Source organism: Onychostruthus taczanowskii, unplaced genomic scaffold (assembly GCF_017590055.1).
Source record: "Onychostruthus taczanowskii isolate IOZ18803 unplaced genomic scaffold, ASM1759005v1 scaffold1, whole genome shotgun sequence".
NCBI classification, from domain to species: Eukaryota; Metazoa; Chordata; class Aves; order Passeriformes; family Passeridae; genus Onychostruthus; species Onychostruthus taczanowskii.
This window is the reverse complement of record NW_024496525.1, coordinates 4,365,897-4,393,684: the sequence shown is the minus strand read 5'-3', so window position 1 is coordinate 4,393,684 and position 27,788 is coordinate 4,365,897. Positions and strand designations below refer to the sequence as shown.

The 27,788-nt window shown below is 40.2% G+C and overlaps 1 protein-coding gene across 1 annotated transcript; it reads right to left on the bottom strand.

Moving 5' to 3' along the window:
• Positions 1-594: 594 nt before the first annotated feature.
• On the bottom strand, positions 595-27,788 carry LOC121333210 (cytosolic phospholipase A2 beta-like). Its single transcript, XM_041399366.1, has 21 exons — positions 27,768-27,788; positions 21,669-21,741; positions 20,522-20,698; positions 19,749-19,885; positions 18,967-19,098; positions 17,710-17,768; positions 15,878-15,920; positions 14,614-14,677; positions 14,035-14,162; positions 13,805-13,915; positions 13,554-13,591; positions 12,524-12,659; positions 11,449-11,585; positions 10,954-11,176; positions 10,218-10,335; positions 9,080-9,217; positions 7,792-7,896; positions 7,125-7,310; positions 3,967-4,133; positions 3,246-3,432; positions 595-1,147 (listed from the first exon to the last, which is right to left on the bottom strand). Exons 1-21 carry the CDS (start codon positions 27,786-27,788, stop codon positions 909-911), a joined length of 2,619 nt encoding a protein of 872 aa, XP_041255300.1. The 3' UTR covers positions 595-908.

The following is a 27,788-nucleotide window of genomic DNA, read 5'->3' as shown; positions in this document are numbered from 1 at the left end:
ATGGCTCTGCACTCTGTTGATGAGTTATGTTGTCCTACATTCAGTTTACATCTGTAAGGAGAACCAGTTTACATCTCAGTCACGATCACTAAATTAAATGTATTTGAGTGTATTCTAATTATTCCTCTCAAGCTTCTGCTATGAAAAACTTGTTTCAGGCTCTTGACATTTTAATCCATAAAGGCACTGCTGATGTAAATGTGCTTTATGCAGAACTTTTCCTGCAGCCAATGCTCAAAGGAGCTGTGCTCACTCACTGTTGCTACTGCCCTCTCTTTTGAAATGTAACCGCCCCCTTGGTGATAGTCTGGAGCAGCATTTCTGTGCCAAAGTCTTGCAGGGGAATGGAAAAAAGAGTAACTTCTAAATCAGCAAGGGGAATAGGCCAGACAGAGTGCAATTGTCCACACTCCAGTCTGGCTGCTTTTCACATATATATGCCTGACTTCAAAGCCGAGCCCACCAATTCAGTACAAATTCTAGTTGCTCAGCCTATCTGAAAATCTGGACATCACTGAATGCAAATGGCCAGGACTTGATCTGTAATCAAGTATTGAAAGGACACCAGCAATGGGCTCAGGGCTGAAGGGACAGGCTCATACAAAGACCTTTCACCACCACCATATACTGTAACATCAAGGAGATCCTGGGAGGTCTCTGCCTACCAGGACCCTAATTTCTTAACAAGTAAGACCACATTGTGAGACCCTTATGGTCTGAAAATGTGGGGAAAGGAGATAAAATAAACCCTTCTGGAAAGCTGGGAGCCTGAACACGGCAAGGTGAGAAATGTACAGGTTTTGTCAGTTTTTTGCAAATGATGAACACTGTGATATGTTGTAACGTGACTGTGGTGTGTTGCAATGTGCTGCCATAGCCTTCAGAGGGGAACAGTGCAAAAACCCAGCTTAGGGGTATCCATAGTAGCTGGAGAAATTCCCAGTCCTTCTGCTTTTCTTTCGTTCTACAGCACTCCTGATTGCCTGGAGGAGCAGGTCCTTGTTATTGAGGATGTTGTATTTGCTCAGGTTCACAAGTTTATCAAAATTTTCAGAGGAGTAAATTAGCCTAATGAGGTAGTATGGTGAGCAGTTGTTCTCCAGATTTACTTTGCCTTCTTCCATCTCTGAGTGACCACGCTTCACCCCTGCAGAGAAAGACAAAAGCCACCACAGTCACATGATTCTGGAGTACAGTGTTGAAGGGGACTGATCTACTTGGCAGGACCCACTGTTAAAAACAGCCCCCAGGAAATACTGCAAACCCACTCCATGGCTTCAAAGAGCCATTTCTGGTGTATTTTCCCAGTTACTCCTCCTTCCCCTCCTGCCAAAGCTCAGACCTGGAAATCACTCAGCAGAGCTGGCTCAAATTCTTACATTCCTCCTTGTCCTGCCCCTGCAGACATCATTCCTAGGCAGCACACCCATGGGTACACATCCATTCCCAAACCCTGTAAGTCTGATTCTCAGACAAAGACACACACCTGGAATACTTTTCAAAATCCATGACTGCCCCTGGATTAGTGGTGACAAGTGCATGTCTGCCAGCTAGAGTGAGTGGACAGCCTAGTACATACAAGGAGACCTGGTGATGCCAACCACACAGGACTGCCTGTTGCAGAGTGCAGAGGGACCACAGCATCCAACATCAAACTCTCAGCAAACTCCAGCCTGGCCTCAGGTTATGCCTCTTGGAAATGGCAACATCTATACACCCTGTCACATCAATGCTTTTGCTTAGAAGGACCCCCTAATTACCTGCACCAAGCTCTTTGGCAGTCTCATATTTACGTTTCTACAAATTTTTTTGCTTCATTTCTTTGCTTTTTTTGCCTATCTCCTTGCAGAGATAGGCAGATGGTCTGAACCAAATATGCCCAAAACATTCATGTAATGTGAGATGACTATCAGCAGGGCTACAAACAGATTGATGATCTATTCCTTATGATTTCAACCAGAATCTCATGAAAGACACAAGAATTGTGCTTGAGACACAGCAGGTGTTAGTCTGACCTAGTGGTTTCTGAACAGCGTGATCTCAGCATGCTAGGCACAGACTACTGCAAGAAGTGGCTGAATTAAAAATATCCAATGTTGCTTCACTGAGCCTCCTAATACTCAGACAGATGTGCTATCTATGCTGTCCACATCCAGATAAAGCTGCATCTGCCTCAAGCACACCAAAGCACAGTCCATAACTGCTGCATTGCAAATGGGCATTTCACAGGCTGAGTCCCTTTAGAATTTAAATAGTTAAAAATAAGAAAAATAACTACCCACATTCCACAAGATGTCTCTCATCCCCCTAGAAACAAAAAGCTCCACTGTTGAACTTGAAATCCATGAGAGCAGGTTGCCAAGGACCCCCTCCTCCAACCACCCACATCAGCTGCTGGTTGTCAGCTTGATGGATGAATCAGCGGCTGCTGAGACACGCAGGTGAGTGTCAGAGCTCACCAGTTTGGGCCTGGAGCACAGAGAACTGGCAACAGCTGCTCTGCAGCATCTCATCTATTTTTCATTCAGAGAGATTCCAAAATCTTCACCTGCTTTACCTGCCACCCACTGCTCACCCCACATTGCCACTTGGACCATTTCCAGTCTCCACTGAACAAACCTAGCTCCCTCTACAGAGTATCTCCTCTTTTCATCCACTAAGTTTCTGAATGTGATTTTCTTGATTTAGTTCTTACTGCACATATTCACTGAATATCAGAGCAGAAAAGTACCTTTACTTTTTGCTGCTATTCCTACCTTTCCCAAATGCTCCCTCAGAGACTTCCATTTTGCTCTGGTCACACTATGGGCCCCAATAGAATTTTGGGTAAAGCTGGAAGGAGCTCACCCCAGGCACCTCCCTCTCCACCACAGGCAGCCTGGGGCAGCCTGGGGAAGACAGGGGTGCAGGGCCAGCTCCGGGGCTGGATGGCCCAAGGGCCAGCTCCTGCTGCTGCTTTCCAGTCCACCAGCAAGTCCTTCATGAGGCCCTTGTCTCCCTGTCCCCACAGCTCTCCTGGCCTTTCTTTACTCCCCCTCGTCCCAGTGCCAGAAAAGTTCCAGCACTCTGCACATCTCTCTTGGCAGGACATGGCATCAGGACATGCCCAGGACTGTGTCCTCCTTGCTTTTCAAGTGGAGAACAACCAGCAAGAGTATGGAGGCTGCTCTTCTGCCTGCCATCAGTGGACATGTAACACATACCAGGGGTAGAGCACAGTGCACAGTTCTGTTGACTGCATTTACCTGGCTCCTTGAATTCCTTAAAGGTGTCATTCACCAAGGGAAAATGGATTACTATAGGCGCTCTGGGGTCCTCTGCATCCGCAAATATGTAACATTCCTTTGGGTTCTTCTCTTCTTCTGGACTCAGCTCCACTTTGGGGAATGGGATATTTTGTATCTTGCAATATTTGTATGTCATCTCTAATTGCTGTGGACACAGAATGCCATGGAGTTAAAGCTCTAAAAAAAGAATCAGGTTTGCTCAGGTATCCTGGAATCCAATGGCATCTTAACTCGTTCCCTAGAAAACCATGAAATGTGTAGTGCAGTAGAAACACTATGAATGTGTAGTCCAAAGCAGCCACAGTACAACCTTACTTACACCATTCAATGCAAGTCAGACAATGACACTTATCACCCTGTAATGTTTTTTACAAGCCCAAGTGAATAATCCAAGATCACACTTAGAATTCATCATGACAGACCAGGAGAGGTCACAAGCATGTCTCCAGCAAACAATTGTTACAGCAATTCCCTGAGGATTCAAGGAAGTATATATTGTAATCCCCTACAGAAAAAAGGAGCCTAACAGTTTCCATAGGTCTGTTATTGAAGGAAGTTTCTTTCCTCCTTCAAGGCATGGTGATATAGGATTAAGATTTAGACAGCCATTTACTTAGAAGTTTTAGTAAGACAAAAAGAGTTTTACTCAGCAAAGAGCAGAGTAAGTTAATCTTCTCACCTTGAACACATGTCCCAACCCATAATCAAGGGATATAATGACATCTACATTCCTCTCCGGCTTGAAAAGTGCTGCACCGCTGGTGTTGATGAAATAGCCAACATCTATCAGACAAAGATATTTCTGCAGTGGTGTCAGATTGTTAGGGAAACCATCCAGCACAGTGTCTGAAAAACATTTTAATATAGTTAGTGGTGCATTTTTAGGAAAGAGTGAGTAATTCTGTCTGTGCTACATGCTAAGCGCAGCTCCTTGGTTACCCTCCAGACTGGGGTCACCTCCCTCCACAACGTGAGCCCACAAACACGGCCTCAGGAGCGTGCCCTTCCAACTGCACTTCTGGACACACCTGGCCTGTTTCCACACTCTCCCAGGTACACCCACAAAGGCAGGCTGTGGGGCAGCCAGACAGAGGACAGGTGAGACACAGACTCCACTGACCTCACAGCTGCTCTGGGGAGTCATTTTTCACAGAATACAGACTTCAACAGATTTTTTTTTTCCCCCTAAGAACTGGGAAAAAATGCAAACAACAAAAAACAATTTCACAGTGTAGCAACACAACTAACAAATGCAATACATAATTGCACTTTTGCATTGCTCTTTTTTTTGCCTTTGCCTTCTCAGGGTTTGCTTTCTACCCCTCTCTCAGGTAGAAAAGTGTGACTTCAACTTGCTTTCAGTGATGTCATATAAACCATCTTAGCCGTGCTGTAAAATAATACCACGTCATGCATACAACATCACCTACCAACAGCTTAAAATACTGCTTGATGAATTAATTAAACCTCACATTAATGCCAAAAGGGGATTACACCAACTGGTAAGTTGAAATCTAAAGCCAGTTTCTGATATCTAGAATCTTACTTCTCTGCTAGCAACCTCACCAGCTTGCCCCGTAGACAGCAAGTCCTTTATTGTTCCTCTAGTACACTTTCAGTCCCATGGAACGGGGAACATTTTGCTATGGTTTTAAATATCAAAATAGTGGTTTGAGAGTGCTCCTCAAGTTCACAAAATGAAGCAGCAAAGCCCAGAGGAGAATACTTGAGGTTTAAATAATTGTGTTAAGGCATTTTAAGCAACTGTTGATCACAGAAATACTGTTGCTAAGTTTCAGCATTTCAATTCATTCAATTGCTCTGCTTCCTTGGCCTCATTCTGTAGTGTTGATTTAAACCATGCAAAGTAAATCTAGCTTGTTCCATAGCCTGGAATGTTTCACACCAGCTTGAAGTAATAATTCATAATTTTTCCATTCCCTCCCTGTCAAGTCTTTACAAAATGCGCTTATTTTAGCATTCAAGGCTGCTGAGAATTCACAGATTCAACTGTAATAAGAGACATTTGCTTGCAGTCCCTCACAGAAGAAACAGAGCGTACTTTTTAGTTTTATTTGGCCTGGTGAACATTTTTAGATGAAATTCCATTACCTCTGTTTTCTTATCACAGAGATGGAACCTTGCAGCATTTATTCATGACTGTGTATGTGAACTACAAGTAGACACTTGTCTTGTGAGACCCCCCTCTTTCATCCCACATCCAAATAGAGATTTTAAAGAAATCCTGTCTCAGAAATATCCTTGGAAGCCTGAATGCTACTGTAAAGGCATTATGCTAATTCCAGGCTATTAGTTCAATTTCTCATCAGGAAAATTAGGCATGGAAAGTCTTGTTTTAATATGTCAGATAACCTGAGCTGCAGGGAAGCCTTTAAAACAAAGCTCTATTCTCAAGACTTCATCTGCCACAAGATGAATTTCTGCTCACAGACCTGGCATCTCCTCTTACTCCTACAGATGATCCATACCTGGGTTTAGCTTGATCTTACACAGGCAGCAAAAAGAAGATGAAAAACCTGATAATTTTTCTTACTCCAGACTTTCAGTTTGCCTTTTACCAATCTGGATTTTATGCTTTCCACATATTTTACTTTATTTGTAGAATATCTACCCTGACATAGTCATTAGTGTTCCTATGCTCCCTCCCTCAAAATCCTCCTTGAAATCTGCTTCTATCCATTTGTCTTTACAAAACTGTCAGCAAATATAAGGACAGTTATGTTTTTTAACATTTACTGACTAAAAATTTTATCCTTCATCCACTTTCTGAAGCTACTTGCTTGCTCCTTCTCTCACCCACCCTTCTTATGCTACTTGTTTTTTCTCCTTCTTTCATTTGTTTTCTTAGTGCAGACCCATTTAAAACACAGACATTTTGCTTACTGAACATTTTAAAAGCAGAGAGCACACTGTGGGCTCTGTCTTAATCCACAGAAAAGCACCACCATCTCTCACCATTGTCAGCAAACTGTGTAGCAAGGGCAGAGAGGGACAAAACACATTATAACTTGCCTAAAGTGGGAGAGAAAAATGCAACTTGCCAAAGAGAAGGGCTCAGAGAAGGCAGAGAACATGAGCTTTCTTGATGAAGTCAGGTCCTCCCACACTGCTATATGTTCATGGAATAAATGAAGATGCTGGGATTATAGGAAGGTTTCTGATGCAAAAAACCTCAGCTCCATCACCTTGCTATCATTTCACAGATTGTTTCATAAGTTTTGAGGTAAAACTATTGCTGCCTGCCTACAGAGCAAAAGTCATAGAAAATTACTCCTCTATTTTTAAATCAAGTCTATCTGTTTGTTTAACATTTACAGTCTAAACCTAGATGACTTTAACTTTCTGTAGCTGGATTTTGGTATTTCTGTTTCTGAGGGGTTAAAGACAGGTCTCTGGATGGATAATTCATCGGGCAGAAATACCAGACATATGGGAAACCACATGCTTGCAACTAGTCCTTTCCTTCATCTGATGCACATAATAACCTGCCATTTTATGCTTCTGCTGTTACCTTTGTTTCTTGACATCAAAAGATTCTGCCCTTCCTAAATCTTTTGACTACTACACCTATGCAGAGTGACAAACTTACTGTAGAAAAGCACTTCTTGACTCAAATTACAGGTATCTTCTGGTAGTGAAAGAGCAGTCCATGGACTAGTTAATTTTAACCTGTTACCCTAAAGAAACAGATACCATGAACATAGGTCCAACTCAGCCAATTTCCAAACCCTGAAACAAATATGAGTTTTCCAAAGTCTAAAAAACAAAATCTGAGATGTTACCTGCACATTGCAGCTAACTCTTTGTTGCAGTTACCTTTCCATTCAATAAATTTTTTCTGATGGATATAATCCTTATGAAACTCTAAGCCTCTCAGGAAGTTATGTGACTTTCCCAGTAGTGGACGCTTGGTCATAATGTCCTGAAACATTTCATACAACTTTCCTGACAAACAAGATGGAGGCTCGATAACAGTAATGTCTTCCTCAGGAGAATGTTTTTCTGAAATAGAGAAGAAACCGTGAAATAGAGAAAAAAACAACAGCAATCTGCCCTGCCAGACACCTCTGCTGGCTAGCTGCCCTTGTCTTCCTGTGGGTCACTCTCATCCCTGTTTCCCTGAACAGCAGGCTGCTGGAAAACACGTGCACATGACCCATGTCATTTACCAAGGAGATATTTAGTTTTCTTTAAAGCAGGCACAGTTTTTGTGTTTTACTCTTTCAAATGACATACTGGCTTTGTACTTTTGCCCACAAGTAAACGCCAAGCTTCTTATTTGCAGTAACAAGCAGAGTCATTTAGCAGGCCACTCAACTTTAAATGAAACTTTAAATGAAAAACATTTGTACTAACATGAAGCATGCCTCTGGGGAAAAGAGAGAAGAGAGAAGAGAAGAGAAAAGGACATAGCAATCATTCTGATACAGATTAAACTCATGCTGGAAGATCCACAGTGAGGCAACACTTTAGAAACTCTTACCTATATCTACCATATCTTGGGACCATCGTTCCCAGAATTCATTTGAATTTGAGGACCAGTACAAGCCATCCAGCAAATTCCTAGTAAAGATGTTCGTCCAAAGACCTGCAAGTCAAGCCACATGGGAAAAGTATTGCACTGCCACATGTTAACCACTGACTATTGCAAATACCCTTGCTACACATTATTAGCCCACCCAGCCTGACCCCATCATGACACAACTTAAGCAGCAGTTCTCAGAGAGCTCAAACATTGTGGTGTAAGCACTTCAGTGCTCTTTCTCAGGAGGTAACTACACACAGAACATTCACTGCATAGTCCAGAGTAACAAAATAAGAGGTATCAGTCACCCAAATGATGTTGTAGAAAGTTTCCTGTGTACCTGTGAGAGAAAGTAGGCTTTGAAAGCATGCTGAAGTCATGTAAGCATAAAGGCCTTCTTTAAACTGATTTATTATTTAAATTGATCTAAGACTAATTCTCTTCCTTCCAGGCATGTTTTGTTTCTGTGGAGTGCAGCTGGTCCAGGTTCAAAATAGAATTGGCTCCATCTGTGAGTCTGCTTTTGGAAAAGAACTATCCTTCCTCATTAAGCTCTATGCCAGGTACTTACACGAGGAACAAATTGAATCTGTATCAGACTCCACAGTGAGATAAATATGGGGATTTTATCCTCTACCCTTGTTTTTGGTATCAAAACTAAAACATTTATGGGGATTTAAAAACTGCCTGGGACAGATGGGTTCCTCTGACTAGCTGCTTTTTCCCTTTCTTCATCTTTGGCAAAATGGCCAGTCAAAGTAGTTGGAAGTCAAAAGATCTTCCTTCATCATTATGAGCAGAGAAGATTAGTGACACCATCCTCAAGCCACAAAGCTCAGGTAGCTTCTGTCTTTGTGGCTTGTTCTAGATGGCATATTTTATTCTCAGCTCCTTCCAATTCTACCCCAGTAATGCTTTGTATGGAAATATAGTTTATGAAGTTGAAGAGTTGGAGACTGACCAGGAAAGGAACGTTTATTATTTCCTCAACTTGCCTCTTCCACCACCTTATTTGGTTTGGACAATGGAACAGGAACCATGCTGCAACTTCCCCAAATCTACCCAGGTGAAAAGGGAGGACAGGAGGATAGAAGATACACAAGGATCAGAAGTGTATGAAAGGGGTAAAAAGCTCATTGATTTAAGACCTAAAGCAGAAGTGCTGGCAAGGAGTGTTGTGCCTGTGGCTAGCAAACATCATGCTTTCTACAATGCTGTGATTAACTACATAGCACTGCTATGTCACCTTCCAGATAGCAGATCCGAGATTCTGGCAGCTTCTTCACTCTCCTTCCCATGAAGAACTCGCTGTCAAAATATTCTGAAGGAATTGAGACTCCATATTTTGGTATAGCCACTTCATAAGGAGAGAAATCTGCCCACTCTACAAAGAATTTACATGAGGCATGTTTGTTACAATAAAAACAAAACCCCAAAACCTTCCCAAGGATCTTTCTTGTCTCAGCAGCTCTGTACTATCTGCACATTTGTACTGCAAGCTGCACTACTTCCATATAGAGATATTATTTGCAACGAAAAGGAACCAGCTTTTTCAACTCAGAAAAGATCTAACATTAGGTTCAAATGCTTAGATATTTATTTCTACATCAAGATTCTGGGATCACACTTGCCTCTCTAACTCAAGAGCATCAACTGTACTTCATGCAAGAGCGGTGCGAATTGCAAGGAGTGACTGGCATGAAAGCTCTGTTAACCCAAAACTGCCAGTCTACAAGATATAACAAAGCAGCCTGAAGACACATCAACATCACACTAGAAATTACAGTGTGACATGGATGTGCAGTTTCCTGGCTCAAGCTGTCCTGCACAGGCATTACAGTAGAACAGTAGCTATAAATCTAAATAAACATAAGGACTAATTGTGTTTCTTTCCAGTATCTACTGCTCTTAACACCTTTTGTTGAATGTGGCCTGTATCCAGTCAAAGGAAGTCATATCACACCCACCACAGCAATCATGTTCCCCTCCATTTTCAAAACCTCATCAGCATCATATTTAGGAAGTGACAATTACATTTCACAGCACCCCTAGAAACTAAGGAAGCATCAAAGCCATTTTATAGGCATGGCAGGAAAAGATCAGATGATTTGCTCACACTCTGTCACAGTGCCTGTTGCAAAATTAGGACTTCACCACTGATTTTTAATTAATGTCCTGTTTATGGCTTAGGATGTTATCCAGCAGATGTGCTCTTTCTAACCAAGCAGTTTGCAAAAAAGACAAACATTTTATTAAAATATGAATACTGAGTGAGGGCAAGCAACTGATGTATTCCCCCTTTTTTTTTCTCCACATACACACACCTCCCTCCAAATCCTCTTTAATCCATACCCAGAATCAGAAGAAACTCCCCGAACACATACCTCTAAACTTGAAAGTACCAAACTTCTCCTCTTTCACATTGAGGACTGCATAGAAAGGCAGTGGGTTTTGTCCATGCTCCAATGCCCTGCGCTGGTCTGTGAGTTTGTACTTTCTTGGCTAATCAGTGAGATAAAAAAATCACAGTAAACCTCTGTAAGAGCACAACACTGGCACAATCTACCCAATTAAAGATTTAAAGATTGATAACAGATATTTTACAACACAGAGGAATCTGTAAGTCACATTTTTTTTAAAAAACCTTTTCCTTCATGTTCTGCACTTTCCTTCCTGGTTGCCTTTTGGGTACCTAATAACTTCTTCATTAGAATATCCAAGTGCCTTGACTGCCTGCATCCCACAGATCTTTACTAAAGCTGAGATTAATGTTCACATGAGGAGAGATAACTCTAACTTTTAAAAGTCAAACCAGAAGCAGACTTTAAAAATCTGACTTTTCAAGGAGAGTGGGAGCTGGGAATTCCTCAGTTCTTTCTGGTTTGACTTCAGTTTGCCTACTGAAGTCACTAGCTGTTGGGCACCCTAGGTCAGAGGCACCTTCAAATGATTGTCTACTCTGAAAAATCCTGGCTACAAGATCCTCTGTCATAGTTTACAAACCACATTGGAATGGCTCAGTCTCTTTGGATTTGTTACACACATTACATCATGCCCTTAAAAAGTAAGGCTCTAAAGAAAGTGGTGTTTCCCAAATGTGTGGCAGGACCATGTACCTACCCGCTCATGTAAGAACATCTCCTGAACAAGTGACCACAGAGTTGTAAAAGATGGCACATGTCCTGCCTTTGCCCTTTCAGCAAGTTCCTTGTGATAATACTTCAGATGGTCTACAGACATAAGGTTGAGTTTGCATTTTGTCACTTGTTCTTTTACTGCTTTAAGTGGCCCCTCCAGAGACTTCTGTGACCAGTCAGCATGCTCATACAGGTCTGCTAGGGTCCTAAGGAACAGAAATGTTAGAAAATCACCCATTTATTTAGATGATTTTGGAAAACTGATACATTTACACAATCACTTCAGTCCATTAAAGAGAATCAGTGAGCCTGATTCTCTTTTCAAACTGAAGTCATAATTGAGAGCCAACAATAAGAGCTTCATGGGGGAATTATGTTCACTTGTTAACAACGTAAGTCTGAAAGAGATGCATCTCCCACTATGGGAAGAAGTAGTCACACTCCAAATTCCAAATCCAGTCTCATTTTCTATACTCACCATGTTGAGCCAGAAGCCCCGGTGAGGTAGGTGACACAGTCCAACAGATTTAGCTTCTGAAGGGCTAAGAGGTGGCCAAACATAGCTGACATTGCTCTGAGACCTCCGCCTGTTGCCATAACAGCTATTACTGGGACCTGTCCAAAGCACAAGGATTATTCTCAGAAAGTTACTCCCTTGCTACTTGGAAAAGTCTAATTACAGCTCTCAAAATATCTTCAGCAGATTCATTGGAGGGCAGTGAATTAAATCACCACTTAGCCAATCTTTATCAGTACCTTACTGAAATTAACCTCCAGAGACTGAACCCCACTGCTTGGATGAGTTTGAATATACAGTCATTTTAACATTCCTTCCTACCTTTACTCCCTATAATTGGAATTGCAATGATTAAAAATAGATAATGATATTATTTTATTATAAAAAACAACAGATTGCAATAAATGCAATTAAAATGGATTAAGGAAGATTTTTGAATGCTGCTGATTCTTTGGACAGCGTTCATTTAACAAATATAATTCCAGTAAGAAAATAAGTTTTCCCTTAAAAAGTCACTCTGGATCTTGGCAACAAAATATACTTCAGCTTGTTATAAAATGTTCTAATGTTCTTTCTTCACCACAAAAAATATTTACTTTTTGTAAGAAGTGTTCTGAGAATGAATAAAAAAGTAAGCCTAAAGAAGTGATGTTACACTGATTTAACACATATTTATGTGAGGTGAATTTCCAATACTCTTGTTTTCCTGTTGGTTTGGGTTGCCTTACTAGGCTGTATCTAACACAACGTCTCATATCTTGCTGACTTGCAGCACCATACTGTTGGAAACTGTGTTTGAAGAGTGGTATTATTACATCCTTGTTCTTTGGCCCATTGAAGAGATTGGAGGGATGAACACTTGAGCTGAAATTTTACATGAGTCTGGGCTATGCCACACTGAGAACCTCAGCTCTGCTGCCATTCAAATCAATGGGTTTGCTAGCAACATGCAAATATTACTAGAAATTTCGAGGGGAGTTGTGCCAATCCTAATTCAATAGACCCACACCCCATGCTTGGATTCCAAAGCACAGACCTCATGTCCATGTAGATCTCTTTCCAGATGAAGAACCCTTTTCAGGGCACCAGCAACAACTCTCTTCCTCTTATGCAGGAACTCCTGCTCTCCTTGGCACAGATCATACCCCAAGCGCACATCTAGTTTTTCTGTGCTGTAACAAATAAATCCAGAGGCACAGGATTGGTGTTTAAAATGCATATGGATCTATTTTCAGCAACTGCAACCTAATTAATTAATAAAAAATCCTGATTCTTTGTTCCAATTTTTACAGAAATATATCTTTCATTTGCAAAGAAATCAACTTCTTTGCTTCTACATGGTCTCTTTATGTTTCAGGGTAAGATTTATTGCCAGTTAAGGATAATAAATATGAAAAACAAAGAAGGGCTTCTTTGACTTTCAGAAGCTTTGCAAGCCAAATCCTTTCTATTTCTGCTTCGTATGATTTCTAAGCAAAGGATGACTTAAACCTAACAAAGTCTTTCATGAGCATTTGTACTGCAGATTTATACAGAAACTGTACAATGAAAAACATATTCAAATAATTTCTGTTTGTTTCTTGTCTGACACGTTATTTTACAATGTAACATTTTGTCTTCCCTAGTTTATACTTCTTTCTCTTGATATCACCAGAGCCACAAGTCTGTTTCCTTAAGAGAACATGTAGTTTGGGAAATATATGGACTCTGACGTTTCATTTTTTTTTCAAATTCTCTTTTCCCTCTGCCTTCTTTCTGAGCTCCTTTTGAAGAAGCCTCCAGTGTTAGTCTTTGATTCTTTGATGCAAAGAACATTCAGTGACTAAGTTCTTCACCATTTGAAACTTTAACAATTTTTTTGCGTCTTGGTGGGACCCTTTGCCCCGAGGACATTTAGCTTTCAACTGCTGTGGTGACTCTTTAATGATGACCTAAATGACGTTACATTTTGTCCCTAGTCTTGTGCATTCCTTATATCTAAATAAAGGATATTCTGTTCTAGATTTCACAGTTTGAAGAGCAATAAAACCTTTAGAGAAAAAAAAAAAACATATCAGTCCTCTTACCAAGCATTTAGTTGAAGGTACAACTGTAGTGGCACATTCTGTAAACAAAGAGATGAGAGCAGGAACATGAGTGGAGAGAAAAAGAGAAGTTTTGAATCCAGATTTTCAGTCCCTCCTGAAAAGTCCCACCACTGCCACCCTTTTTGGTTGTTGTTTTGGGTTTGGTTGTTTGTTTTTTTTTAAATATTAATGTGTTAACTAGTGAGGGTTATTCTACTCTTCTTTCCAGACACAAATTATGAAACACTTACATGTCTTACGGGAAGGGTTACTTTCACTTTATGTCCAACAGGGAGAAATTTCAGAGGTACCGTTAAGGTGTCACTTAAATTGCTGTTGTCATCTTCCTTATCAGAAACTTTCTATACAAAACAAAAAGCATGGGTTGTATTCACAGAGCAGAAGCAGTGCAGTTCTTTGCTGTTTTGGTCACACAGAAGTAAGCAAGCAGCACGAACAGCAGTGCTGAGGTGCCCATTACCTGCAGCCTGACTTTTAGAACTGGCTCCCAAGCCTTCACGCAGTGGAAGTAGAAAGTGTCGGTGTCCTCTGTCGTCTTCTGCGTTCTCTCATGAGATGCAGGCACCGTAAGCACGAGATTTTTACCCTCTAGTAAAAACAGGTTTGTTTAGAGAATAATACTGCTGTTCAGGCAAAAGAGCTAGCAAAGTTGGCAAACTTTCTGGTGGAGTAATTTTCTGTGGTAGCTCCTCTGTAAACTACCCCACTGGCAAGTCTCCTACAGCACAGGACCTGGTACTCCTGCCTTACCCCCACAGCTTGGAGTGCTCCCAGAGTCTGCATCTGCTCTTACTTCCACCAGCAAAGTCTACTGTGCCCAAACTTGACAGCACCAAGGAAAAGACACAGAGACCCGTCCAGGGCAGTTCAGGGCATTTCAACGCATTACATTTTATTATTTAGATCATATATCACTACCTGTATATAATTTAGAACATTCTTAGTTGTCTCTGTACTCTAAAATGCCTCCATCTGGGTCTGAATGACTATAATAGGGTAGGTTTGGTCACGTTCTCAGTTCACAGAGAAATTGCCATACCTTTCAAGTATTTCCTGCTTTCATTGATGTCCACATGCACTTCCAAGCAGCAAACCTCACGGGACTGTAAAAGGCAGAAATGGAAAAGGGTGAAAAAAGCAAACAACACATCTGATGCAAATAATGAAACATCATGCAGACAACCACCACCTATAATACTGAGCCAAATGAACTGGTCTCAGTGCTGGGAGCTATCCAAGAGAAAATTCAGAGCTCATTATTCCAGGACAGTAGCCCAAGTTGCACTGTGTCAGAGTGTCAATACAATGGTGCCTTGTCAGATGTTGTTAACACATTCAAATTATCCCAAAATCAGGAAACTCTGTACAACACACTGTTGCCCAAACACATATATCTAATAATTATTTGGGAAGGGTGGGGAAAAATACCTGATGATGAGTTTCTGTGTATTGTGGCAGTGATTAGCCTACAAAGCATCTTCTTATTGGCCCTGATGTAGGGAAATCATGGATTTATTCCACCCTACCCTCCACCTGAGTCACTCCAGTTCACCTTTAATAACTCATGCCAGGACAGTTTTCCAAGTCATTTCAGGAACAATGCATGCCAGTCATTGCAATTCTTGTGCCTCACACAGAAAATGAGGGGGAAAGAATAGAATGTGTGTTACTTTGCCTCAGGGGTATCAAGGGCTAGCATCTGGGAACCATGCACAGGCTTGGAGGAGTTGGCATGAAGTCCTTGGTACTCCTTAGCTGCTGGGCCAGCCCAAGGAGACAGGTAATGTACCACATGCTGACTAACACCAAAACAGGGCTCTATGTTTCAACAACTGAAATAACTCTTTATTAAAAAACTCATTTCCCAAAAAGCTGTTACATTAGATACCCTTCCAGTCATAAGCAGACAGAACACCTACTATTGTCTTCCACAGACATTTCATAACCTTTGTTTTTCCTGCCAAGTGCCAAGCTGTGTCACGAGAAACACAATCAGTTTTCACTCTGAACACCAATAAATATGGGGTTCTGCAAGAGTAACAAACCACAGCTTGGCAACACATTGACATCTGCAACAGCTGAGGACTTCAAGGACTCACAGCTGCTGGTTTTTTTATGGAGAGGGCAACAATGGAGCTGTGTATGGGACAAGGGCACTGTCCCATATCTCTGACTTTAAAATGCACACTGTGCTCTTATCTGTCATGGTAGATTGTGTTCTTTCCACAAAATGGGGGGGGGAAGAGGAGAGGATCAAAATGAGGGAGATGTCACTCCAAGGTAAATTCTCATATGAACCTTACCACTAGGACATCATTGGTAATGAGATGCTCTGGAGGACCAGGACTGAAAAGACAAAAACAAGTAACAAACAAAAAAGGCTGTGTGAATAGCTGGATTTTGGTGTGTTTTGTTTAGTTTTTTTAAATAGCAGTTATAGAACCTTTCCCACTTAAATTGAATATAGGTAAGTTATCACAATTTGTTATCTAAGAGGCAAAATACATGATCCCATGCTAAGCATGTGAACCAAAACACAGCAGCCAAACAAAAAGAAAGACAGGAAAGCCCATAAAAATACTAATGTTTAAAACTATATGCTAAGTTACAGGAGAACAAAGGCATATTGGTATATGTGGAATCATGTCCTGCTATTAACAAGTGACCACAGGACCTGGGGAAAGCAAAGACTACTATTAATGTGTTCTGCAAACATAAACATTTCTGACTAGTTCATATTACAACTTATGGCTGATCACAAATGAATGGTAAATAAGAATTAGCTCCCACTGTGCTATATGTGTGACTGCAAAACACAGAGGTAAGCAATAAAAAGTCTTTGTCCCAGATATTTTACCTTTTAAGACCTTGGTCTGTCACTGAATGGATGTGGTTTAATTACATGAATAATGTGTAGAGTCTACTAACAGCATCTTTCACTAAGGCAAATATTACAACACCTCTATGTTACACACATTCATAAATTCTTTCATATATCTGAAAAGGTCTTTGAAATTATGTAGTACATAACCTTTGTAAGTTCAGGTTATTTTACCAAACACCATTTCCAGGCTTAAAACCTCTATTTCAACTGTACAATGTATTGAAATAACTAGGTTTGATTTCTAAGGATAGTCATCTCCCAAATGCCTTATAACTTGAATGATGAAAGATGTTCCTCTTGTTTCTAGTCTGAATCCAGTTCCCAAGCACTGCTTCTCATTCTGACCTTTCATGTGACTGACTGTCATTGCTTCCACAGTTGCAGGAGATTATTACCATCATCATATGTGATACCATCTCTTAAGGTACCTCTCACAGGTAAATTAAATACATTTTGAGTTTCACTGTGGGAGAAATTAACCAAGAACACAAATGATTTTTTCTGCAGTTTCCTCATGTTTAAGAATAAGAAGTCTTATTTGTCTTGCTTACAGTTCCTTCCCCTGATCACGCAAGTTAGCCAGATTTCACTGGACTACTTTTTTTTTTTTTTTTTTGGCTAATGCTAAACTCAAATATTCCAGAATGTGTAGTTTAGGAGGTTCCTCTTCAACCAAGGCTGTGATAGGATTTAAAACACAGGTAAAGTTTATCTTATGGGACTTGTTCTCCTGCAGACAATGCTGATTACCACTTTGAGGGGGATGGTCTTATTTTCATTATTTGTTGATTTGTATGTTTCTTCAGTTTAGCTAAGCTATTGCTAAATGGATGACTTTTTTAGTACTGTCTACATAACTCCATGTATACATTGTTATAATAATACAAGACAAATTTTATGGTCTCTGAGAAATTCCACAATGTTCTAGGCATTGTTCAGTTAAGATCAACAATTTGAAGAGCACTCACATTAAGTTTCACATGCATCTTGTGTAAAAGTTATCACATTGACAATTTTATTACATTTCCAGGATCTAGATATACATGTTCAACAGAAGTTTAAGATTTGTATGAAATATACTGAAAGGTGGAATTAGCTAGAGAAGGTAAGGTAAAAAAAAAAAAAAAAAAAAAGTTTGAAACTGTAATTTAGGTTCACTGCTGGGAGAAAGAGCTGGAAGAAGTTTCTCATCCTTGGGGTATCATTACTCCCTGGCAGATCTATACCTTTTAGCTTTGGAGTTTTACTCACACTCTTTCCATCCAGAATTCCACTTCCAAACTTTCCCATTTCTTAGAGCACGTCTCTGTCTAAACAGAAACAGGTAAAATAAATATAGATTATTGAAGGCTGCAAGAATTTGGCAGCACAGATACATCTAAAAAGCACTTCAAAGCACTGACATCTCTTCTGCTAATGATACCAAAAGAAGTTTGGTTTTGTGTCTTTCCAAAGCTGAAATACAACAGAAACCACAGACTTGTGAAAGTCTGGCATGTAGAACTAACAATGTCCCATTGTGTGATATGTAGAATTATACATATTTCCTTCTCTGATTGAGAGGGAGAACTTGATAGAAAAGGAAATATGATGGCTCTCTGCAAGATAATGTGCTGGGAGAAAGGCATCAAAGCCCAGCAACAAATGTCACTAAGACCAGAGACATTTTCACATACAAACCATTTAAAGCACATATGAACTGAATGCAGGAGAGATGAATTAGGCAAGTGACTGAAGTGGTTATTGAATCATTGTATTTCCCAGTGACTCACCCACTGGCTGAGAAGAGCACAGCACCAGCCAGCAGGGTCACAAGGAAAATCCATGTTAACAGCTTTCAGCATGTGGGAAGTAGCTGTTTTTATGGGCTGTCTCCCTCCTGTAATGAGAGTGTAGCAACACCTCAGCAACAGCTCAGACAAGCCCAGGAGTTGTCACAGACCTATCCCAGCTTTGTTTACTGGGCAACTCTCTTTCTCAAGCTCCTTAATAAAATACCAAAGATGCTAGCAGGACAGATGTTTCTTTGCTATGAGCTAGAGGAATCTGAATCAACGAGAAGGAAACCCAGCATGAACACCAACAGAGAAAAAAACCTGAAAGAACCATTTAATTCAAGTAATGAGTGAATTGTTTTCATGTTTTTAATAAATAAGTTGCCATTTATGAGGAAATTTCCCTGAAGCATGGCAAAAGTGGGATAAAGCTGAAAGGTAAGTAAGTATTTCTTCAGATTCTAAAAGATAAAAATTATTATTTACAGATGCCTCCTGTCAAAATATGTTGCCCTGAGAGAGCATGAGACAGAAGCTGCTTCATTTCCTCAATTTGTAAAAAGACATTCATGATGTCACAAAAATACAGCAAAACTGTATCTGTTTTGATGAGGTATTGATAATGACATATAAGGCTACCTGTTCATGAATATCCAAACCCTACCTAACACGGAGGACAATGTGGACAATGAGGTCTGGTCAATCTCTCCCTGTGGTTTTTTTCAGCCCTTACCTCTGATTTCAAAGCAAATGTCTCACGGATTTTCTCCCCAGGTCTGATTCTAGCAACATTAAAAAGAACTGTGAACTGCATGTCATCTTTGGTGAGTGCATCTTCATCACACACTGCCAATTCTAAAATATTCTGGTAGCAGAAAAAATAAATAAGAACATTTATTAAGCTTCTGTTAGGCAGAAACAAAAAAAAATTATAGATTTTTGCAACTGTTTCACTAGCAGAGCAGTAAGAATAAAAAAGCATGTCCTTTCTTTCAGTAGTCTGCTAATGTAGAACAATATTATACCCAGCCTTGGGAAACTTGTGACATGGAAAACAACCACCTACAACAGAGATTCCCACTCTCCTGAGACAGAAAAGATGCCAGTGCTCTGCACCCCACTGATAACCCACCTGAAGAACAGACTTTGTTTTTTCATTCTCAAAGTTCTCCAAATGTCACAATTTAGGGAAGGATTAAATTTGTTGTCTACACCACAGCAACTTCTCTACTCTTCCCTTAGAACTGGTGGAGGGAAAGCTCTTTCAAAGTACAGAAGTATGCAACAGTAGTGCTTATTCCACGCAGGTGACAACAAAGGGAGTCTGGATACAGGCATTTACATCACCAATGTCTGTAAATAACTGAGCAAAATACTACTTCTTATGTCTACTGTTCTCTGTGCAAACCAGTCTGTTAAGCAAGCATTTTCTTAAATTATTTAGCACTGAGCATCAAAATGGATACTGAGGATTCCAAGCTATCCAAATTAGTGAAAATTCTATTTTTTTACTACCTCAACTTCCCTCTGGATCCTAAAGTAGAAAGTCTCATTCCAGACAGGGTTGTCAGAATTCCTGATGGTTTTGGTCCGAAGCTTTCCAGGTGAAGCAGACGGCAGCCACAAGCGTACATAGCAGTCTGATGCCGTCACTGCAGCAGAGAAAAATTAAAAACCTGATGCCAGTGTTATAGAGGAACAGTAGGGCTAGGCCTTAATCCTGGAGATTAATAAATATTACTACTTTTTTTTTTAATTAGTAAAGAGATCACCATTTGGAAACAACCAAGGAACACCATCTAATTACTGAGTAACTATAAACTGCAAATGTACACATGCACGCACAAAGTACACTAAGAGCCACGTTTCCCATGTGAAGAGAAAGAGGAAAGTGGACTATGCCCACTGACCATTCCTCAGGCATAGTCCTCACAATTGCAGTCAATGATGTTAAAAAGTTAAACTGAAACTACAGCTGGTTCCACAAAGGGCTGTTAGGATGATTACGGGAAAGAAGAATGCATATTACAGCAGAGAACAGAGTCTGCCTTGCTCAGCTGAGTCACACAAGCATGCGGAGGGGACATAATGGCTGTCTAGAGGTGTTAGGCACTAGGCAAGATGATCTGCTGCCGCTCAAGGCCAGCGTGGGCCCTAGAACTGGAGGGCACAAGCAAGTCGGAAATCTTCATTTCACTTCCATCCTATATCTATTCCTTATGGTTAGTGCAGGCAGTGCCTCGAGCAGCCATCCTTTGGGGAGAGCCAGGGTGGGGAAGAGCATTTACTTTGTGAAGCTTGGCAACGGTGTGAAAGGAAATCTCCCAGTTGATGTCTTTCAGAGCTGGAGTCAGGACTTGATGGAAGATTTCTACTGCAGCCCGAGATGCCTAAATACTTCAGACTGGTATCAAGCAGTGAATAACATTGCCCCGCAAGGTTTTGGCACGAAAGTGGAACTGTCCCTTCAATAGAGTAGATAGAAGAGATCATTGAAACTCAGAAATACAGGCCTTGCCACACTAACACCGTTCTAGTGTCCCATTTGCCACGGGAGCACAGGAAGCCTTTGGCAGGCAGTTATTCAACCAACAGGGCATTCACTCCCTCTGATCTCCCTCACATCCAGGCTCAGCCCTGCATGGCAAGGCATGGATGGTCTCAGCTCTAACTCAAGTAAATCATTGCAAAGTGATGGGGTTTTTTTCTGAGTAGGTCATTTTTTGCTAGAGGAACACACAGGCCAGAAGTTTCAAAACTGACAAAAGGCAGCTCAATGCCTCTGTCCTAACTGAGGAGCTCATTGGAGACCTCAGCAAAAATGGCAGCTGAATGGCTGGTCCACAGCACACCTGGAGAAGGAGACAGAGGAGGCTGTGAAAGGGAGATAACGAGTTAAAGACACTTGAACACAAAAGTAGACATAAAAGTCTGTTTTGCCTGCATGCTCAGCATGGGCTTAGAACTGGATCTACAGAGGTCCTCCTTAAACAAAACTATCAATTTAATTTATTGTGACTGGTCAGCAAATACCCTGAAAGATAAAGTTGTTAGAAGGCTTGAAATTCTCTAATTCACCTTTGATTATTGTGTACAATTGGTACATTTCAATAAAAGTCCCTAAGTTCACAGCCGCGTGGCAAAAATCCTGCCCAAGGAGATTCATAGATTGCAGTGTCCTAATGAAGTCTACCTTCCCTGCTTGGCCCAGAAAATTAATCTGGGTGTCTTGTTTTTTACCAGTTCCCCGAAATGCCATTAGAGATGTACTCCAGTCTAATGATACCTAAGACATTTGATCTAATTATAGCCCTGGCATTAATATTTATATTGCTGTGCTTTACGTACGTTGCTTGCATACCTTCAGAACTTAAGAATATTGCTCACTGTGTAAACTCTGGAGGTGACTAAAAACACAATCAAACCACAACTCACACAGGTCTCTTGACTTGATGTTCTTAGCTTGTATGATTCTTACAGAAAGCATGTGGATGGGGCAAAACTTCATCTGCAGAGAAAACAAATGCAATAATTTGATCAGCTCAGAATGCAAAAAAACAAGACGTATTTTGAACAGTACAGGGGACAGTCTGCCCATGTCTGCTTGAAGGGAGGTGACTACCTTCCAGTGGCAGCACACCATGCTGAGATGAAAGCACAACAGCACACTGGGCTGTTTGCTAAGGAGCTCGAGTAAACGAAGACTGAGAGAAAACACGGGCTCGGACAATGGTAAGGAAAGCTTTCTTTGTCACCCCAGAGGCTCTTGTTTTCAGGCAACCTGATGCACAGTGATGGTTGTACTGCCAACACCCCAAGGGTCCTGTGCCACCCATAGGTCAGAATGGGGCCTTTGGAAGGGGATATTAGGAATTGCAGCTGCCTGCCCAGGTCACGGCACAGCTGACCTACCTGGGCCAGGACATGGTACTTACCAAAATGCGCTACAGACTTCTGACTTTGTATCTGAACTAAGATTAAATTTCTGTGATGCTTGTAAGTAGGGCCAGCTCACCAAGTGGTCCTGCTCACTTCGAGGGAACAGACCACAGGCCCAGCAGAGACCCTTCAGACAAAATAAAAACGGCTCTGCTTTGCAGGTATGATATCACAGAATTCCGTATCATTGCATATCCTGAAAATACCCAATGGAAATGGAAGCACTTGACTTCCAGACATGAGATTTATTTCTATCACAGGCAGGCTATAATTTTAACACTACTTCAAGTTACTTGTTCCTAACTCTTAACAGTTAAAGCTTTCCAGGGTAAGCTAATCAGAAAATACTTGTCATTTTCAAAAGATGTTCTGAGAAGCATGAATGAACATATATATAAATGTAACAATCTCAATAACAGAAGCAGGGAAAATATTTTAATATTTTAATCTGTAGTCTTTTTTAAATTGATACATTTAAATTTCCTTTTAATTTTCTGCTAGTTTTGTTGTTGTTGTTGTTGTTGTTGTTTTTTCTGCATGCTATACCAGCATGGCTTGTCAGCAATATTAAGAAATAATAACATGCAGTTATTACAGTCCCACTACCACTAATAAATTAAAACTTAAAGCTTAAACTACCAACTAAAATATCTCTATTTGCCTAAACAGAGAACCTCATTACACTGTCACTAAATAATTTGGCAATTTTATTTTTAAAGTGAGCACCATGACTAATTTTCCTGACGAGGAAATTATTAACTCTGTAGATACAAACTGTTAAGGAAGGAGGAACCTTTCTACAGAAGGAGCCACTCACTACAGTTAATCTGAGATTCTTTTAAAATGAGGTGGAGACTATTATTGGACATGTTTATTAGAGATGAGAATAGCCTGCATTCAGTTTCATTCAGGCTTGTTTAGAGCTAAATCACATTACATAAGATGGATATCCTCTGAACTGTGAATTAGCATGTTCAAATAAAGGTCTATTATTAAATTTTATTATGTTGCTTAAAGTTACACACTTTTTAAATTCAGATTTACTTTTAAGAGCGGCCCTGACTGGAGAAACCCTTGTTAAACCTATAAAATCACTTTAGTCTGTCTCTTGGCTTCATAAAAATTGCAAAGCAAATTTGTTTTTGTGTGACAAGATCTCTTTCTAGTATGTTTTCCTCCAAATTTAAAACTGACATATTTAAAATTTCCTTAGTTTAATGCATTGTGGACATTACAAGTTCTAATTGGGACACTTCCACATTATTCCAGCTGCCCACTGGAAGAATTTGACTTCAATTTTCCTGTGCAAATAGTTATTTATCATAGAACAACCAGCTGGAACACTCACTCAGCACACTTAGTGGTTTTCATTTACGTGAATTATTGGATTATGTAGACAATTACAGAGGTGACTAGTTTTAATTAATATGTTAATTCTTAGTCATTTTGTAATCAACTTCTCCCTTGCTCAACAGAAGCCCAAACCATTCACGGAATCTGCCTTCACTGAAGAAACACATGTTGGCATAAATTTTGCTTTGAAATTTTTCATGATGAAAATTTCCTAACTACTTATAAAAATGGTTCATCTGGAGGTCATCTTCAGAGTACTCTCAGATGTGATAGATGTCATGTTTTCATCCTCTGCCACTTCAGCCAGAGTGCCTCACTCCTCTCCCTTCCCCTTCCAACAGCACTTTCCTTAAACATGTCAACATTTGCCAAATGATGGAAATATCAAAGGTGACTTTTTACTCCTCCTGATTCGGTGCAGTTTAGTCCTGGTGTTATTGCAGGATAAAAAGCAAACAGATTCAGATGGAAAGTGTGGCCATAATAAACCCTGAGGGCTCTGTAAATCCCACAAGGAAGCCAGAAACCATCCCTCTCCCAAGACTGCAGATACTCCAATCTGTGATAACCATTCAGAAGCGGGCTAATTCCTTTTTTCATCAGATAAAGGCAGAGATAATTTTCTTCAACAAGAGCCCAGAGCAGACTCCTAGGGTCTGATTGTATGCTCTAAAATAACATCTTTGCCTGAAAGTGCTGGTACTCCAGAATACCCTTCTACAAAAAATAACGACAGTTAGAGGTACCATTTACTATTTTCATAACATGAAAAGCAACATGTAACTTCACAATTAATGCAGCTTGATGAGTGCAGACACCCTATCCAGACAGCCCTTGACAGGTTTGCAGCTACATTGGTCTTGTTGGTTTTAATTCACTTCCTTGGGAGAAACATGGTTTCTTGTACAAGCATGCAGAGAGTAACAAAACCTCTCTGTAAGCATCCAGAGTCGAAGGCAGCTTTCCCAGAAGCGCATCATTCTATTTTTGCTGGGAAATACTAGTGCGACACTGGGGCCAACAACAGAGTGCAGGATTCAGCTACCTGTGCATCACTGCATCCTAAACAATAACACTCCAGGCCAATAAATAGTAGCATCTCCAGAGTACCAAAGGGAAGGCCAAAACTTGGGGGGGAGGGGAAAATAAAGAAACCAACAAACTTATTTTCACTTGACAGTATTTAGCATTAAACTATATTTCTGTACTCTCAAACCAAGCTTTGAGAGTAATTTCTGTTTAAAATACAGAAGAGTCAGTAATCAGGAGATAAAAGTAGCATGTCAGAATTGCCACAGCTGTACCAAACCTTAACAGACTGAAAATTCACATCAGTTGCCACCATCTCATTGATTGTAATAATACATGCTCACTGACTTCCTTCCATAGGAATGTTGATCAGCCTTGGAAGGGCACATAAATCTTTTGTTTACAGGCAGTTAGTCACTTAAGGTTTCATTCCAAAAAGACAACTTTGAGCACATGAAATCTTCTCAAAGCTCATAAATATTGAGGAGCCTACCAAAACAATCTGTGGATGGCAGCAAAAGAAGAAAAGTCTACCAAGAGCTCATATGTTTGATTTCAGTATTTATTGTCCCTCTATGCTGCCACTAGAAGATGATCTCATGGCTACCTTCATTAGAAAGTCAGTATTCTAGGGAAGTTTCTGCAGTCTGGGAACCTCATCCCATAACTCCCTGTTTTCTTTTTCTTTTTTTTTTTTTTTTTTTTTTTTTTTTTTTTTTTTTTTTTTGAAATAAGTCCTTGGTTTGTACATGTTGGAAGGCTGATTGGAATGTCAGTGTTTCACTCTCCCTGCACCAAGCTTAGGCAGATCTCTGATCAGTTATTACCACGGGATAACACCAAATCATATTAAGCTTTGGATGAGGATTTTGCTGTCTTCTGACATTTTGAAAATTGGTGTAGGATTTGTCACTCAGCTTTATACATATGTTTCAGACATGAATAATTTCTTTCATGGATTACTTCTTTCTCCAGCAGTGTACTAGAAGCTGTACAATATCTTGCCCACAATATCTCACACCAAATGTAATTATCTGGCATATTCATTCCATTATTTCATGTTGGATACTGAGGATTTGGTCCAACTACAATTTGGCAATTTATCAAATCGAGATTAAATCTATAAATGTATAAACTATAAGAAAGCTTAGTTACTAGCCTGGTTCTAAAGTACTCTCTTCCACTAGATCCTCTAACATCTAGTATGGGCTATTAGCCCTTCCATCAGTGAGAACGCTGCTAGAAATTTGTCCTTCCAACCAGATGCCTACTTTCATTAAAATTAAAGGCATGAAAAGTTCTAGTGGAAAAATTGACTCACAGAAGAAATATAGAAAACTATGAGAGTTTTATTTTGCTTGGGAATCACAACTGTCCCAAATTTTATCATTGGAAGTTGAACAATTAGTGAGGAAATCTAATTCACCTTACAAATATATACTCTAATTTCATGTAATCACTGATGGATTACTTCAAGAATCGTTGTGGATTTGGGATGCATCTCCTGTTCATATATATCAGTCACCTCTTTATACATATGAATGGGTCCCTCAAGGCTTTGTATTGACAAAATTTCTGAGTGTTTTGCCAAATGAAAATTATTCCATAGTCCACAAAATAAAACTTCTAAGGAGGGATTATTCTTGTCTGAGCAGAAAAAAAAAAAAAGACATTATTACGAATATGAGAAGTTGCAAATTAATACTGATAATCACTTCTGTGTCAATTTGGTAGCTCTCTTAAAGTGCAAAAAACTAACTGGGAGGTTATCAGGTCTTCCTAGATAGTTCAAAGTATCCACACATTTCTAAACATGTGGGTTTTTTTAATGGAAAAGGAAAAAAACCACAAAACCACTTTGCTCTTATTTCCATATCTATTTACCAACTTATACACACTGAAACACGCGCTTGCCTGACACAGCAGCAGAGCTACCTGCAGTACTGAATTATTTTCTTTCCTTGGGAACAGAAGCTTTCTGACCTGAAACTACACTTACACTCAAACCTTTTGGCAGTGGTGCCTATTAACCAGGAGCCTGTCTGTACTCATAGAACAGCAGTTTCAGCACTGGGATAAAATGCAAGAATTCTGTCACTGAAACTTTCTAGATAAAATTATATCTGAGCTATGCACCCATCTATCAGCTCCAGAACTGTCTTACTAGATACAATATTGATAATATTCATATCTACAATCGAGAGATACATCTGGATCTAACTGGTAGATGGACTAGATACAAATTTTATCCATAAAGTACACAGCATTTACAATTTATTTTCTCTGCCTGAATGTTTGTATATTTTTAATCTTGAGCCATCCCTTGAGCCATCCATTCAAGTTACTGATATTTTTCTAATCTTTAACTTTGCCTGCAAATATTACCATAGCACAATTAATGATCTCCATAGGCTGTAGCATGTAACATTGCTTCTCACTATATTTGAAGCCCATGAATGCCCAAATTTCTTTTATTTGTTGCAAAATTTGATGAAGGGTTTGATACCTAAAGAATTGTTTTCTGTAAATAATCCATGCCTTGCATTCAGACACCAGGTTCATTATTTTTTTAAGATACACATGACAAAAGAATTTTCAGCTAATAGTTCTGTTGATTTATACTAAAAGCCATCAGTTAAAATCTCTGAATGGAACTTATTATTCAAAAACTCAAGTCCAGACATGGAATACTTCCACTAGAATTGCACAAGCTGTAAACATTACATTAAAAATAGTTAGATCTAAACAGGTCAAACAGGTCATTAGATGTCTCCCCTGCAGCTAAAGTAATATAGATTATGCTTTGTTTCTAGATAAAGCTGTTGGTTTATTTCAGCTGGGGCAAGCAATGAACATGTGCTATCCAAAGAAAAGCACACAGGAGGGCTAAAGCAGTTTCATTTTACGGGAGGTAAACTCTTCAAGAGCAGTCCCCTCCTTCTTCAGGGACTTCACTGCGGCATGTACACAAGGACAAAGCAAAGCGCCCCATTTGCTCTGTGCTTTCACTGAAGCTCGCTCACACATCAGCTGCTGTCAGGCAAAAGAGAAGAGCGGCGAGGCTGCAAAGCTCAGGATGCCCCTGCCACACCACAGCAGCCTGGGCATCCCAGGAGATGCACGGAGGAGGGAGTTTGCTGGGGAGAGCTGGAGCACAGAGGCCCAAAGCGAGGTGCCTGGACACAGCGGAGCGCGGGGCTGCCGCTCTCTTACCTTGGCTGGTGGGCTCCCCAT

Excerpts from the sequence above, each read along its gene's own strand:
- LOC121333210 (XM_041399366.1), bottom strand. The coding sequence starts at position 27,788 with ATGGGGAGCCCACCAGCCAAG. Across the intron at positions 15,921-17,709 it reads GAATTCTGGATGGAAAGAGT|TCCTGGTCCTCCAGAGCATC; the intron begins GTGAGTAAAACT and ends TTGTCTTTTCAG. Across the intron at positions 10,336-10,953 it reads AGATGTTCTTACATGAGCGG|CCAAGAAAGTACAAACTCAC; the intron begins GTAGGTACATGG and ends CTCACTGATTAG.